The sequence below is a fragment of the Pollachius pollachius genome, assembly GCF_949987615.1.
Source record: "Pollachius pollachius genome assembly, chromosome: 9".
NCBI classification, from domain to species: domain Eukaryota; kingdom Metazoa; phylum Chordata; class Actinopteri; order Gadiformes; family Gadidae; genus Pollachius; species Pollachius pollachius.
Window position 1 is genome coordinate 13967562 of NC_136942.1, and position 17128 is coordinate 13984689.

Genomic DNA, 17128 nt, shown 5'->3' on the forward strand with positions numbered 1-17128 from the left:
ATTTTATTTGCTGTGACACCCGAATTCCCCCTGAATAATTAATTTTAACATAGTAATGTGAACTACAGCAAAAGACAAATACATTTTGAATATTATGAATTATGAATATAGCCTATATAGTTAATTCACTTTATATTGCTTTAAATGCAACAGAAGAAGCAGGGCTAGGACCACTAGTTGTTGATAAAAAACAAAGACAACACAAATCTCGACAAACTATTTCCTTTATTAGAAAGAAATCCTTTGATGGACAAGCCCGCAAACAAATCTAAAGGTAGGATGTTACATGCCATATATATTTACATTTCTATACAGAAAGGTGCAACATCACAATGGGTAAGCTGATCAGATTTTCTCATTGATATAACATTCTCTACTAAATGGCATCGTTACCTTTTTCATCCACTCACCCCCTTGCACTGGCTTGCTTCAAACACACGGTCTGAAATGAGATGCAATGCAACAGTACGCGACGTGACGTAAAGTTCCTCCAAAAACTGTTTTCAAAGGCACTTTCACAAGTACATAGTACGGATGTGCATAAGACACCACAGAGTAACGAACAGCATACATACAGGGCATGGCTGACTGTTACGAGGATGTTAATATAGTGTTAATACAGCGCAATGCAGCTTTGCGACTGGCTTTGGAGATGGCGCAACGACTCCTCCATGTTTCTTTTAGTCTAAGTTTCTCTTTTACAAGTTCAATATGTTTTTAACAAGATAAAATAACAAAAACAAGATAATGAAACGGTTAGTAATCCAAAATTAAAAATCATATTGTGTCCGAAATACAGCAATTCTCAAGTCAAAAGACACTGTAAACCTGTTAGGAGAATACTACAAATATAAAAACTAATCCTTTGTAAGCATTAATAGGCTATATGGCCACAAGCAAAACCACAGTTTTATTTTGACGCTACGGGAGGTACATCGAAGATGACACCCAAGGGTGCCACAGTCACACATGTTGAGCACTGGTACATACTGTGGTAATGGCTCTATTGAAGCGCGCACACACACACACACACACACACACACACACACACACACACACACACACACAGAACATGAGGCCTATCACACTAACAGTCATTAGGTCCATGGCTACTGGCAATGCTTCAACAGAGCGCTGCCTTGAGTCTCTACAGAAAGGGGCAGTCGTACACAGGGAGCTGTTCAGTCGACCTACACACCAACTTGCGCATGGTACACTTTGGGTAGATAAAGCTAAGCGATACACAGACGACCAGCACCCCTACTTTGTTACATGTACTGCATTGCAAACATGGAAGAGATTAGTCATCGTGAGTTATATGTACAGACCACTTTGCACACAATGCACTCTATATAGCATCCAAAGTTGACATTTGTACAGGAATAATCAAAAGAAAAGATTCTTTCCAGAGGGTTCTTGTTGTTTATCCTTCTCGTTAGTGGTTGTGTCCAACAGTCCTCCAGGCTATATTGAAACATGTGAGAAATCAACACAGGTTGGTTTTTTTTTGGACAGTTCTGAGATGGAAGTATATTTACAGCAGATTCACAGCTCTCTGCAAGACATCTTCATTCACACCAGTTGCAAACACATACTGGTACTTATATTGTTCTTTTTTTTTTGTCAGATCAGAACTCAAAACGTTTCAATCAAACCATGTTTATCTCAGTCATATAAGCACCTTTGTAATGGCAACTAAATCAATGTACAAATCAAAAGTTAAAGCCAAAAGTCAGTACACCCCTTAGAAAGCCATTATTTACTTCTGGTTTTAACTATCTCTCAAAAACATCTTCTCGATGGCTTCTTGTGTGTGGAAAGCTGGGCTACATCAGTGTTCTCTGATTATTTGAAAACAACCAGTCTAAAATATGTGTATAACCTTGAGGGAAGCGTTTGTGATTTGTTGTTGTCGTTTGGAATAAATGTCAATAAAGATTACATAATATCAACGTTAGGCATCATATCAGAGTAGCTAACTGTACAACTCATACATGTATTTCGTTTGTGTCCCCCCTATCTTTGCTGTGGTTTCTACTCTTGCTAGAAGACCTTAGACTCAGAACAATCTGGGGACGATTCAGTTATCTTTGCAGCTCTGACTGCGCCCTATAAATGGGTGTTTTTTTAAACAGTCCAGGCAACATACGACACACCTTCTCGGACCTAGCCCAAACGACTACTTATCCCCTTGTTGTACTCTCTTGTTCTCTAAAGATCAGTCCTCTCATTTTGGTGGGGGCAGCTCATAAAGGGTTCACATGGTGCAGGACTTATCCAGGGGGTCCTGGGGGGAAGGCGGATCCGGGGGCTGGGGCCCCGCGGCCTGGTCCCGGGCCTTGGGCAGGACCATGGGCTTGGGCCGCAGGGCAGGGGGCTTGAGCTGCACGCCCATGCGGGGGGCCACCGCCGGCTTGAAGCTGCTGACGGCGTCGCCGGCGGAGGTGGAGCTGGCGCTACGGCGCATGTTGGCGTCGGCGTTGGCGGCCGAGCGCAGCATGACGTTGTGGATGGGGCTGAGCGACTCGCTGGAGCTGCCGGGGCTCTGCCGCTGCATCTCCAGGGTATCCAGCACCACGTCGGGGGCGTGCTTGGCCGAGCTCTGCCTCTCCAGCTCCCGCAGCTCGTTTAGAGCCGTGTTCATAGTCTCCTCAATGTCCTGCAGTGGGGGGCAGAGGACGATGGTGAGACACACACACAAACACACACGTACACACAGAGACACACACACAGGAAGGAGAGAGAAATATTGAAAGTGAAACAGGTGAGTGTAGAGAAAAGAGGAGACGGGCGGCGGAAGACGAGGATATGGAGGGGCAGAAGGATAAGCAAGAGGAAAAAACATATTTTGCATGCAGAAAGTTAGTGTATTATTTCTGCCTGTATTCAGGTGCATGCGATTTATTTGTGGCAGACGACAACGACATCACCGATACACAGACTACAACAGTGCGCAAAGACAAGGCAAGACATGTTCTCCGTGAGCTCAGCTGTATGAGCACACTACTCTCTGTGAGTCTGTGACTGCAGTTAAACCAGGTCACGTTCCCCTCATCCCTGGGCTATCTCCAGGGGTTCGGCTCCGAGCTCAGACATTCACTCCTCCCTGGGGGGGGGGGGGGGGGGGGCTGACTAGGTGTTAACGAGGGGCGGGGCTGGCGTGGCCGGTGGGTGGGGGGTGTGGCGCCGCTCGTCCCGCGCTGACCTGTGCGATGGTCTCCGGGTCCAGGGGCTTGCCGCCGCCGCCGCCGCCGCGGTGGGGGTCCCCGAAGCTGGTGTACTGGCCCGAGGAGGTGGAGCGCCGGATGGGCGGGCTCTCCATCTTCTTCAGGGACTCGTGGCGGTTGATGTTGGTGAGGCTCCCGTGGTTGGCGCGGCGCCGGCGCTCGGGGCTGTCCGCCGCCAGGTGGTTGCGCCCGCGCAGCATGTCCCGCGGGTTGAAGTGGCCCAGGACGGGCGAGCCCATCTCCGGGGTCCCGCCGTGGTTGCCGTGGCCGCCGTGGGACGGGTGCACCATGCAGTGGATGTCGTTGGGACGGGCGGGGGGCCGGCGGGATGGGGGGTCCGATCGCTTCCTGTGCCTGCTAGGGAACAGAAAGACGCGGCCGCTCAGTCTCCGAGGCCTATGGCCTCTCTACGGCAACGGCACAATGCGGGGCAGCTGCTCAGTGGACGGGGGGAGGGCGTCAGCCTGCAAGGCTCTTGGACTGACCCTGGATGTCCAAAATATCATTAAGAACATTGTACTCGTCTCACATCAGTCATAGAGGGACCGGGTAGAACGGGAGCGCACACTGAAACAAAGTGTAACCTGCGATGCCGCATGTAGACAGACAGACACACACGCAGAAATACACTCAAACAGCCACAAACACATGTAATGTGCTGTAGTGAGCTAGTAGAAAAAAACTCCTTTCCCCTGTTCCTTTCCTTCATGAATAAAACTGATGAAGCAGCCCTTCATCACCATTACTTCATTAGCCTTGCAGATTCCTGATTGCTAGCTACCCTACTTGCTTGCTAGCCTTGCTAACTGCGCAGTCATCCCCTATGGTAAGATGGCAGTACAGAGAGCTGCCATCTTACCAACTGACTGAGATAGACTTGACTTCATCAACTAAATCAATAATTATTAAGATAAGGATTATTATCAGGAAAGATTATGAATCAAATAAATCATTAAACATCTCTTCCGTTGCTTTTCAGAATAGATTTAGCAAATTAATCCCAATCAGGAACATGACCTATTTCATTATAACTTCTATAAACTGCAGGATATTGCATTTTTAGCTGGGGCGTCTCCCTTATGCCTCTCAGCTACTTAGCATCTCCATTTGCTGAGCCCCTACTGCTTCAAATTAACAACATGGTGAGTTTGTCAAGAACATGAAACGGAGTCCTGGAGGGAGAGGAAACCCGCCGAGGGTTGGTTGCATTGTTTATCCAGTACGACTGGCCCGAGGCCAGCTTGCAAAACAACACACCTATCCAGCTTATTTACATACACAATTTTGTTCAGCATACTTCCCCTGCTTAACAATTGCATTTCGGCTGAAAATATTTTTTCTGGCAAGAATGTACACAATATCGAAAAGAAACAACACTTCACCAAGATCAACAATGCAGTCAGATATATTTGTTTTTCCCCCCTGACTGCAAACCAAACCTAGAAAAGTAAACAGGTGTAGTGGCCGGTTATGGCCTGCAAGGGGAGTAGTCTGCTTTTAAATCAAACGTCCCCTTTGGGACTAAGCCCAGCGAAAACAACACAACCTCCTAGCTTCGCACGCAGCAACTTGGGAGCCATCGCCCCTCTTGACAGCTCATTTGTTTGTCTGTTGCCTTGGCTAATCATTATGTGTACGATTTGACATTCCATGAGTTCTTTCTCAAAACACAAGTTAGCTCTTCAAAATTATGTGATATTATTCACATTCATGCACTTCCACTCTTTTCTGGTGTGATAATGATTCATAAACAATGATGTTTGATGGTATGTTTGCAATTTTAATGAATTGATACTATTGTAGAGCTCTCTTGTGTCGCTAAGCAAAGTTTGTTTTGTGTATGTGTTTATCTAATTAGGGAGATTAGATACAAGCTGGCATACGTGTGTTTGGTTGAGTGCGTCGTTGAAGATCAACGGGACAGTGGGAATATTGAAATAAAAGCTTTGATATCAAAGATTCAGCAGCTGAGAGGCATCGCTGACAGCAGCGAGAGAGAGAGAGAGAGCAAGAGAAAGAGATGGAGAGAGACCGATAAATAGACTGAGGGAGGGAGAGACACTTGGGAGAGAAGGAAGGCTAAAGCCAAGATTAAAGCATATTTTATTCAAGCCGCAAGTCGCAAAGACTGCGATTGGTATTGTGTCAAGCGGTGCCAATAGTCCTCATCGACACAGTGTTTCACTTTACACCACTTCAATAACAGCGTTGTGTAAGAGCGACAGTAGCAGACGCTTCAAGGTCGCTCGCTCCGGTACAAGGAAGAGTGCAGCACTGAATAGCGGTTGGGGAGACGTAATACTGGCACCCCACCAGCAGACTACAGATTCCCTGCCAGAGATGGGTGCTTCACTCTGTGTGTGTGTGTGTGTGTGTGTGTGTGTGTGTGTGTGTGTGTGTGTGTGTGTGTGTGTGTGTGTGTGTGTGTGTGTGTGTGTGTGTGCGCGTGTGTGTGGATATGCGTGTGTGTGTGGATATGTACACCCACCCACACACACTTATATGTATATGCATATTTGTATGTAGATCACCAGCTACCATGATGTAATCTCCACTGAACAGGGCACCACACGCGGCTGTGTTGACAACCATTTGCAGCGGGAGGGCGGATCCCTGTCCGTTGACCCGTTTCCCCACCAACACATTGATGGGGAAGGGATAACGCCTCCTCTGGCTAGAGTTTAAGTACTGCCTTCACCACGCTAACGGGGACCCTGTTGAGGACAACACCGTAGCCCATTAGGTCAAGTGAGTCCATGATTGATCACTCCTGTACTGAAGAGTGGTTTTAGCCTTATCTCCAGGGTGTGGGGGGGGGGGGGGAAGACAGTGCAGGCCACAGGAAGTGGGGGGTTCCAGATCCCTGGTCTTAGACAAAAAGCCCTGGCTTGCACGGGGCTAGTTCAACAGAGACATCCTGGACAAAAACACATGTTCTTCTGTACACAAGCGCACGCTTGCATAACAGTGGGGTGGTGTTTCCGATGGTGTCCATGTTTGCCATGTTTGCCATGCAGTCAGTCGGGAAAGCACAGTGATCCATGAATCCCGATGTTATGTCTTGACGGCCTACGTTCCCTATAATGAGTAGAGGCTGACCTTGTTCGGGGCGAGATATGCATGACGGGCAACCGAATCGGACAAAAGCTATTGTAATACAGTCCCGACCACGTCGGAACGTATCAAGGCTCTGTGTGAGTGACGGCCGTTTCCCTGCGTTTTGAAGGCATGGCGGTCAGACGCTACCTGCTGATGTAGGCCTCCGAGATGCGGCTGTCGGTGGGGGAGCCCGGGCCCTTGGCGGAGCACTTGTCCTCGGCTCCGTGGCCGCTGCTGGTCTCGCTGTCGGCCTTCTGACTCAGGGTGTCGGAGAAGCTGTCGTCACTGGAGCACAAAAACATGAGAGGAGACGCATGAGAGCGAGAGAGCCAGAGGGGGAGAGGGATAGAAAGAGAGAGACAGACAGACAGACAGAGAGAGAGAGAGACGGAGACAGCGAAAGAAAGAGAGAGAGAGAGAGAGAGAGAGAGAGAGAGAGAGAGAGAGAGAGAGAGAGAGAGAGAGAGAGAGAGACAGAGAGTGGACCAAAAACAAAACATCCGCCTCAGTCACTCTTTGGGCCCCTTTCCTAAAAAATTCCCATTTGATACAAGAGCGTTGTGTGTTAGCTCTCCTATCTCGTGGATGTGGCTGGGAGAAATCATGAATTGGTAAGGATTTGAAAGGTTTGTTTGATGAACCGGCACAGAAGCACAAATAATAACAGTAAAGCTACGGGCCAAAGGCTGTGAGTATCCGTGTGAGCGAGCTGTAGTAACTCCATGGAGATCGCTGTCAGGTGGCAGCAGCTGGTGACTCTAAGCTGGTTAGCAATAGCATAAAATAAACATGTATGCTAATGAAATATATCCAGCAAAGAGAAAGTATTTCTAATTTGAGCATCAGTATCGAGTTATTGAGCGTCGGCAATGGTAGACATGGAGCAGTGTTCCGAATTGGTGTCCTTAAAAATGAACAACAGAAAATAAAAAGGGCGCACACATCGACGCATGCAACGTCACATTCCTGAGACGTCCTTCCTGAAGGAGGACATCCTGTCTGAGGGCCGGAGCCGAAGTGCTTCCTGCGTCGCTGCCTGTTTGAATCTTTGTATGTTAAACGGGGCCGGCATGGCAGTCAACATGGGGCGTCTTTACACCGCCCACCCTGATCGGCCCCGGGGGGGGGAGGAGGGGGCAGAAGGAAACCTCCCCACCCCGGGGGGGACGCCTAGAGGGCCATGAATTGTTCCTTCTTCTCTTGGTTTAGCTTAGAAAACAAACCCATCCGGGTGAATTATTGATAGGAACACGGACAGGACAGCTGCATATAACAAGGAGGAGGAGGTTGTAGGAGGAAGGAAAGGTGGGGGGGGGGGGGAGGGGAAGGCTGGGAACAGAAATGCTAGATTTCCCTGGCCGGCCACAGAGAGCTGGAAGAGATAGGATCTCTGGCTCTAAGGACACAGTTTAATTAAGACCCCTGATGGAAGCGTGCATGGTTGTCATGGCAGCGGGGCTGGGGGTTGGCGGGCCCCAGGGACGCACAATGCTCCCTAACCGCACCCGAGAAACACGCTCATTAACCTTAAGGGAGTCTCTGAGGGAGCAGACTGCAAGGAGGTTTCCTTGTTTCATTTGAGTTGAAACTACTCATGTCCAATTCAATTTCAAGTCAATTGCATTTGTGTCCATCCCCCAATCTCTCTCAAAGGGCTTCACAGGCCGTCTATTATGACGACCCCCTGACCCTAGCACCCCCAAAGCACAAGGTAAAACTGTCTTTTCTCCCTTGGTTATAAATAGATACATCAATAGATACTCGCATGCTCATGAAAGGTCGCTTCCACCGTCAGTTAATCCCGCCTCGATTCCACCGCTCATTCACATCGCCTTGAAGGAGCGGGGGGGTCCTTGTTCAGGGTACTCACATGTCCTGCACCACGATGTACTGGTGGGGCACCAGGCCGTCGATGCCGTTGTGCCGGCCCTCCCACCAGTCCTCCGAGGCCCGCTGGTACAGCAGCAGAGACGCGCCCTTCTTGAAGGACAGCTCGCGGGCCGAGCGCCCCGCGTAGTCAAACTTGGCGATGGCCTCGATGGGCTCGCCCTCTGCGGACAGGAAGCGTGGGTTAGAGAATTGGGCAACAGAGACGGAGGGGCACAGCGCCCGTGTGGTGCGTCACCACCGCCGATCACACGCAAGTCACCCGTTGTTCCAACTGAATTGGAGTGTTTAATTGACTTTAACCCAACTTTCTTAACTTACATACACATTATACATTTATTTGATCCTGTATACATTATGAACATGAAGAGATGCCGAGCTTTGAGCTTTAAGACCTTGAGCTTTAACAAGGTTTTTTTTGCCTGCGTAAAGACGGCACCCGTGTGTCTATGTGCATCACAGAGTTGTTTGAGAAGTAGTCAATAGCAACCTCGAATCAAAACAGCAGGTCAGAGCAACAACAGGCCCTGAGGGGATTCTGTCCAGAGTATTTATAGAGCCTGTTCAGAGTGCATCTATACCAGTCAGGGGCTTGGAACGCAATCGCCAGGATTCCCCGCGGGGATTGACTCAATATTTGCACAACTGTACATCACGTCAGTCGTGTGGACTTCATTCCAGAGGGAGTCGACTCGTCAAAGATACAATTAGTATCAAATATTAACAAAGTATAACAATCTTTTACTGAATGCATTTAATATTTTTTGTAAATTGTGATTGTTTTCTTGATTGACTCATCAGTTTCAAACCACACTAAAAGTCTCAAATAGGTTTCAGGCTAAAAACAAACAGGGGCACACTTGTTGTTTTCATATAAGCTTTGCAAAACACAACCCTCCCTTACGAAAAGGTGCCAGCAAAATATCTCTGAATCAATATGCATGTACAAGTGCAACACAGCTAAAAATAGCCTCCCCTGATCCTCAGTCTCCCCATACCTCTTTCTTCCTCGCAACACACCCCTCCCCAGCCCTAAACATGCGCGCGCGCACACACACACACACACACACACACACACACACACACACACACACACACACACACACACACACACACACACACACACACACACACACACACACACACACACACACACACACAGACAGACAGACTAAAGATCCTATCAGGTCAAAGGCAGAATCCCCCTGTGACAGACACAGCTTCTCCCCAGCCCGACTCCTCCATCTGTAGCAGAAGAAGAGATGGTAAAAACAACCTGATCCCAGGGGACGGGGGAGAGACACACCCAGCCTGTCACTTCTCTTTCCTCCTGCCTCATCTCTCCCCACAATGCCATCCACCCCTTCAACCCCACCCATCCAACCCCACCCATCCAACCCCCCCCCCCACCCCTGCTCTACTGCGGCCCGCTCCGGTGGGGTTGGACGACGTCGACATGGTATGGATGCTGATGTGATGAGATTGGATGTGACACAGGAAATTTACAGCCCCATTTAATTAGATGGGGCGGTTAATAAAAAATGACGGCGGCGCAATCGATGCCGGATAATGCCGTCTCTGTTCGGGTCTCCTCTATTCTTTCTGCTTTAGAGTCGTTTCCGTTTATCCGTCCATCCGTCTCTTATTGCATACGTATGCTGACCCGTCGCGCTTGTACAGTTAAAGGCATTACAAAACATTACACCGACGCCAAGCTTTTAAACAATCCCCGCAGAGATGGACAGACGTTAAAGATGGGGAGTGATGTTGAAGCGAGGGCCACTCCATTAGGAAGGGCCAAACTCAAGCCCTACCCTGACGTGATCTGGCCATTCGCCCGCATTCACAAATACATATAGCTCAGGGGCCAATCGATCAGCCTTATTCAGGAGGAAGTAAGAGCTCTTGACTCTCCCTCCCAGTCCCAGTCCCAGTCCCGTGACCTGGCTTACACCCGCTCTCTTCCCTGGCTCCTTCAGACAAACTTTAACCCCATATCCTGCTTAGCCTCCTCCCCCCGGAGCCGGGGACGCCACACTGGGATCTTTAATGACCCAGGCCACAGTGTACAGTGAGATGCAGTGCTCTCACACACAATCCACTCAGGGCCTATAACTCACAAACATGGGCCCCCATGCAATGGGAGATTAAATCAATGTGCCAGCTAGTTCACCTCTGAGCTCCTGTGGTTTCCAACAGCAGAGGGGACATCCATGTATTGATATGCATGTTGTGCTGCTCAAAAATACAAATCACACAGCTCCAGTTATCCGGTTTTAGGCGGTCATATCACACACACACAAATGAAAGGAGTCAAGTGGCCGGATATAGGCTGCCATAATCTCACGCTCATCGAGGAGAGCCAAGCCTTGTTGGCTCTCCTCGTTTGCTGGGGGGGGCTGTCTCTCTCTCTCCCTCTCTCTCTCTCTCTCTCTCAAGGAAAGAAACCCAAAAGCATTCAATCCCCACTAATTACAACAGCCACGTTGTTGCAGATTAACAAAGAGCACGGCTCCTTTGGAGAATCACGGCTTACTTGGGTGTCTTAACTCCTAAATGAGATCACAGGGTTTTAGTAGTTAATGATGACAACAGACTCTCTCTGCAAGCTCTTCTTCCCCACCCATAAACTCTGGAAATAAATTCACTGGTGGTGAACAACCATGGCACTCCTGTGAGAGAGACTAACTTGTTACCATGTTCCATGAATACTGTGTTACGGTGATATTATATACAACCTATTACTATGCCATTAGACTTGAACTGTGGGTGAGTTTAACCTTTGTAACAGTGTGATTTCACTAACGCAGTGTTATGTTATCGGACAAACCTATCGCTGCGTGTGACGATGAGTTGAAGGAGACCAACGTTGTTTTCCGGACCGCAACAGCGATGCAATAGGTCTTTTGTGATCACCATGGAAACAGGTTTTAGGGGGAAGCAGACGTTTTTCACGAGTGATGAAGCTTTGTCTGTCACAACTTGAGGTGCGCTGTGCCGGCCCACACATTCTGCCGTTGTCTGCCGAGGCCTGGTCTACTTTATTGCCTCAAGTAAAAAGGGCTTTGTTATTCTGACATTCACCTTGTGCCAGCAGATAATCACCCGGCTGCACCTCGGTGTCTGCTTTCAACTACTCTTTGATATGGATCTGTCCAGACAGGCGCTTCATTAAAAATGGAGTCCATCAATCACATCGAACGGCAGCGTTAATTGATGACTATTTTGTGTATACGTCGGACGGTCGTCCCGAGAGAACTGGAGTTCGCTGCGCATTCGCTGTTAACTAAATGATTAAAGTAATTTCATCACAAGCGGCCTTGTCCATTCAGAACCATCCGAATTAAAAACTGAAATATCTGGATGGAACTTCCAAGAGAAGCCGGTGATTGTGAAGTAGAAGACTACAGCGGAAGCGTGAGGTCCCCATGACAGTTCACCATCCTCCCTGCGGTTCCCTTTCACGTTAAGTTTACATTTATATATACACAGCAGGCTCAGAAGAAGGATCAGCCACCCATGGTGATACTTGGATTTACTCTCCCTTCCAAACTCACTCCCAAGTCCAAGGTAACTCGATATGGAAGTTTGAGCACAGCTTTTTATTATACCTTGCATTTGTTTTTCTTTTCCAAGATTGCATATTCAAGTCTAGTATAGCAAAAAATAAATAAATAATAGACACATTTTATTTGCGTCACTGCTTCTGACTGTGTCCAGAGTGTGCATTAAAGTGTGTGAGGGGACTCACCGTCATCGCTGGTCTGGGTCTCAGTGCCCCCCTCATTGTCCACCTCCTCCAGCGCTCCGTGCTCACTGTAGGGGCTCTCACTGGGGGGGGGGGAGAACACACACACACACACACACACACACACACACACGGGTATGGAGGTGAATATTTGTATTCTGTTCCAATTATCTGAGGGGATTCCAGCATTATTCTTTACATTTCGCTTCATCTCCCTCGAGGAGAGTTGTTACGGAGAGATAATGGTGGGAATGTGAGATAGAGCTGGAGAGTGGAGGGTTTGTTGTGTTGGACTACAGAAGGTGTAGTCTAGTGTTATCTAAAAGATTTGGGTGAAGGATTGTTGAGACTGTGATGATAATAGGGACATTTCAGAGTGAGACCGGGTTCAACACAATACAAAAACAGACCGGGATCAAAGGACAGGTAAAGAGGAAAGTAGTATTTCTCACTAGGGATCCTTTCCAAAATGTTAGAATATAATCAGTCAGTGCCAAATACAAGCCCTTTTATTGGTCGTACATTGACAGGACGCTTTGCCCCAAAGGATTACATCACAGGCCGTTTCTCGTGGATTACCCCTGCAGCGTTCTTGCTCAATACTGGACCAATTTCAGAAATTGCTCTTCGCGTTAGTCCTTTAGACCCAAAATGATCAGATAATAAGAAAAATCCCTAAATGTTCCTTTGAAAATAGCTGTGCACTAGTACAGACAGAAATGAGGGCGGTGTCAGGCAGGAGAGGGGTAAACAAGAGGTCAAATCTCTCATGCCGGAAGGAGCAATCAGCTCTGCCTTTTTAGCATTTCTGTGCCCATATTCAAGGTCAAAAGGGGATCAACGGCGAGTTGGAAAGTGCAAGAAAGATGGAGACACATCCCAAGAAGAATAGGAAGGGCAGAGGGAGGGAAAGAAAGAAATCAAGAAAACAACCCAGTGTAAAGTGGTGAGCGTGTAATGGAGGTACTCTAAACGCTGGCTTCAAATCGGGAAGCTGTCAAAGCGCTCAACCGTTTGACCCCCCCCAAAAAAGTCTAAAGCTAGACGCCGCTCTGCTCCAGCGTGAGCGTGGGCACAGTCCCCCCCCCCCCCCGTTAGACGGCTCCCCCCAGTCCTCTGCCATATTTTCCTACTTAGTGATCGTTTCTGCATGTTCCTAGCAGGAGAGCCCCCGTCATGGGCTCCTCCGCCCCAGACGGCTCACCCCGTTTGTGGGGTAATTACCCTGATTACCCCCGCTCACACACGCTCTGACGCTCTGGCCCACCGCACACGCCCGCAGCGCTCACACGGGCCCCCCCAAAGAGAGAAGCTTGCGCCATGGCCCCTCTTTACTTCTATTACTGTACAGAACAGAATGAGAGAACCACCAGCTGTGCAGCTTCCTAATGCCCCCGGCTCCCCCCCCGCCCCCTACATCTAGCATCTCACTGCCCCCACATCTGTGGAGGTCCTTCCGGTGACCTCAGCTGGGAGGTTTACCAGCTCCGACCCACACGCTGACCCGAATATCAACACACGCTTTACGGATGGGTGGTGAGGGGGCCTGGAACTGAGATTACCCCCAATCTGTTGGTTCCCTTCCGTCTTTTCACTCTGGCATGCTGTTTTTTAGCTCAAGACGCAGCAAGCATCCTTTTCGTTTTTCATCGGGAGTGAGCCTTTAACGTACGGAGTGAGCCTATCCAGGCTTAGCTCAGGAGGTAGAGCAGGTTGACTCATTACCGGAAGGTTGCTAGTTCGATCCCTGATAACCAAATTCCAGGCGTTCCTGAGCAACACAATTAGACCTATCTGCTTCCCATATGCTTGCAGTCGACCTAGCATGGTTGACTCCGCCGTCAAGTGTGTGATCTAATGCGTGTATGAACCATTGTAAGCCACTTTGGATAAAAGTGTCTGCTAAACAACCGTGACTGTAAAATGTGACCCGGTCTTCCCCCAAATAGCCAGTGTGTCCGGTGGGACTAACAAACACGTCCTCTCACCAGTAGTCTCCCCCGGCCATGCACTTCTCGTAGACGGGCCCGTCCAGCTCTTTGGCGTCGGGGAAGATGGTCTCGTGGTGGACGATGATGGTCTTGACGATCTCGTTGACGTGGGCCTGACAGGATACCTGGTCAAGGCTGTCCGGCGTGGGCATCAGCGTGGGGCCGAAGCAGATGGCCAGGTTGTAGGGGTCCATCATGTTCTCGTCACTGTACTGGGACAGGCTGCGTGGGGATGGGAGCAGGGTGAGACGAGAGACAAAGCCTATGGTGACTTAAGATAGGAGGACATGGTTTTAATTTATTGCGTGTTTTATTTTGTCAGAGGAATCACAGCAGGGGGTGAAAAAGGGATGTTCCACATAATATTAATTGCAGGTCTTGATTACCCCTGTAGCCATTTGGCATACTGATTGAATCCAAAGAGACTTCCAATGAATTCAGAACACAAGAATGCCGAAGACAGAAGCGCCTTGAAACTAGTACTTGAACCTAGTACTAGACAAACACGAAAACCACTACCTTAAGAACACCAGCCCACCAGCACAGACCAGTTCCCATACATTTGCTGGTTGGGGCTTCGGCAGACGACCAATAAACGGACCAAACTGAACTCTCCTGCTATCACGCTTTTATAGGTTCAACGCAGATTACAATCCAAACATCACATGGCTCACACATCACATATTAATAATCCATTACATTGTATACAACCCAAAATAAAATGAAAGGATGAAAGTTTGCAGTTAATCATTCCGGCTGGCTTGGATACCCGTGCATTACTGCAGCGAGGGCGGCCGGGGGAACAGACGCTGGGCTGTGGGCAGGGACACCCGAGCCTATCATTATTCTAGTATCCTGATTATGGGGTGGAGGTCCGAAAACGAGCTTCAAACATAACTCCTCCCTCGGTTCTGTTCAGGCATCACCGTGGACGGCCACGCCCTGAACGGTACGCCCTCAGGGGGGCGTGGGCCCGCACGGCTCCGTCCTAAAGGCTTCGGTGTGATCCCACGTTGATGCAACACAAGGACCACGCAGCCGTGAACCTGTTTTGGTTCTGCGTCGGGTTTTAGTGAGCTTACCAATCACAGCCCTTGCTGCTGCGTCGCCTCGACGCAAGGTTACACTTTTTGGGAGGCTACGTCAGCCCCTTGCCACGGACGCATGTAAGGATCCAATGGGTCCGTAAACCTCCTTGCGTTGCGCCAACGTGGAACCATAACTAAGCCTTAAGACTGCCTGACTAGAATTTGTCATGAAAACACAAATCGTCATAGTTTTACCCGCGGCTGAATCGTACTGGGGGGGGGGGGGGGGGGTAGCCGTAGCAGGCTGGGTGTGTGATGGGGGACTCACTGGTTGAGGAATGCAAAGAGGTAGCGCATGACGATGAGCACCGACCGGGGAACGGTCAGGATGATCTTACGGAGGTACAGCGCGCGCTCGTACAGGTTCTCTATTCCTGAAAGAGAAACAGTAGAACACAGGTCAGTGTGCAGTTCAGCTATGCACCAATGTATACATGCCTTCAATATAATGTATATATGGATGTATTTTTACTTTTAGTTATTTTTCAAATTGACCAGTTTTCGGAAGTGAGTGAATGAATGAGTGAGTGAGTGAGTGAGTGAGTGTGTGTGAGTGTGAGTGAGAGAGAGAGCGGGATAGTGATTAATAAGAACCACAAGGCAGCAGCATCTGTAGATGTCCCTGTCAGGTTTCAATAGTCTGACAATGAGTTTCATTTTGTCAATCATGCTTTGCTCTGAAAGCCTTCAGCCACCTCTCCGCAGAGCGGCTTTGCATATTTAACCACCTCAATCATCCATTTCATAATTAAACCCAATTTCATTAAGGTAACAGTGTATGAATAGGAGAGTTACCTCTTACAATGAAATGAAATGAAAGAAAATAAAGCATTGAATTATGCGTAAATCGGCCCTGAAGTGCATCATTTCCATTGGGAAAAAAACCGAAGTTCCAATTACAAAACAGAAATATAATTGTCACAAGTTAGGGCATAACCATTTTTTTTTAAACTGCCATGTAAACACCAGAACCTGTATCTGTAGGTCGGGGAGTAAACCCAGTATTCAAATAGCTGCCGTAACCTGGTGACGTTAGTGGTATTGTTAGCACGATAATGACGAGTATGATTATCCCTCAACGGGGTTACCAATGCCGCCTGGTAGCTCCAACTAACCGCTGGGCATGGTACCACACCGAGCGTGGGGCTGGCCTACAGGGGGTCTTGCCATTATATGCCAACATCTTTCAGCCTAGCGTGTTTCCCTCCTGTCACAGTCACCACAAAGGGAACAGGAACAGGAAGTGGGGCAGGAAGTCTGGACTCATCGCTTTACGCTGGCAACATGACTACCACTGGCAGCTGCATTAAAGACGTAACGTATATTCTTGTTCACATCCGCACGAAGGTTGGGTAGCAGAAATTGACATTTTTAATAATCTATCCCTATGTGCAAAGTCACACATCAAAGGTTGCTCGTCATAATAAAAATAAATACATTCTAAATATGTCAGCTTCCTCTTATTATTGGAGCCAACTTTGTTTCTGAAGTGACTGACTCTGGCATGCTGACTCCCTTCCACCCTTGTTTTGCCACCCCATTTCACGTGATTTATTTAGTAGAAGTGGTCTTAAGCTGCACTTGCGGCCAGAAATAGCGACGTCACCTTCCTCCTGTAACCAGTGTGAGCCATTAGGGATTAGTACTGGTGGGGATAGCAGTCATGTATTTCATCCCGACTTGAGTACCTAACTAGGCTCCTGTGAGGCTTCGGAGCAGGGCTGGAGCCGCTATTTAAAGACGACCCTATTTCAGACTGCCACACGCATGTGGCCCAATATTTGTGGGCTCGGGGAACACGCACATATGCACACGCACACACACACACACACACACACGGACCGTGTTTAAAGCAAAGCCAGGAAAGACATGTCCTGACCGCTTCTGCGGTGGGGCAAGACATAAAGTCAGCAAAATAATAGGGAAGTGATATAATCGCATATAAGGCTGGATGTGTTTGACCCATTTGCGGGGTGTGCATTGAGAAGTGGGATGCACTATAGCTTGTCTCAAAGAGTTTTCAAAATTGTATTAGTGATGCATTTTTAATGGAGGGTGGAGATTCTGGGCATTCAGTATGAATCCCTC

At 48.5% G+C, this 17128-nt stretch overlaps 1 protein-coding gene across 4 annotated transcripts in view; it reads right to left on the minus strand.

The window, feature by feature from the left end:
• Nucleotides 1-262: 262 nt before the first annotated feature.
• srgap1a (SLIT-ROBO Rho GTPase activating protein 1a) overlaps nt 263-17128 on the minus strand; it is a 73775-nt gene continuing 56909 nt past the window's right edge. For 3 of the 4 annotated variants that reach the window (XM_079743190.1, XM_079743192.1, XM_079743189.1), the window contains 7 exons: nt 15309-15414; nt 13950-14174; nt 11965-12044; nt 8197-8377; nt 6474-6611; nt 3206-3584; nt 263-2659 (listed from right to left, as the gene is read on the minus strand). In XM_079743190.1, coding sequence (XP_079599316.1) covers nt 2258-2659; nt 3206-3584; nt 6474-6611; nt 8197-8377; nt 11965-12044; nt 13950-14174; nt 15309-15414 — 1511 coding nt within the window. In that variant the 3' untranslated portion in view covers nt 263-2257. The remainder of the gene's footprint in view (nt 2660-3205; nt 3585-6473; nt 6612-8196; nt 8378-11964; nt 12045-13949; nt 14175-15308; nt 15415-17128) is intronic. The other variant, XM_079743191.1, reaches the window with a different exon arrangement.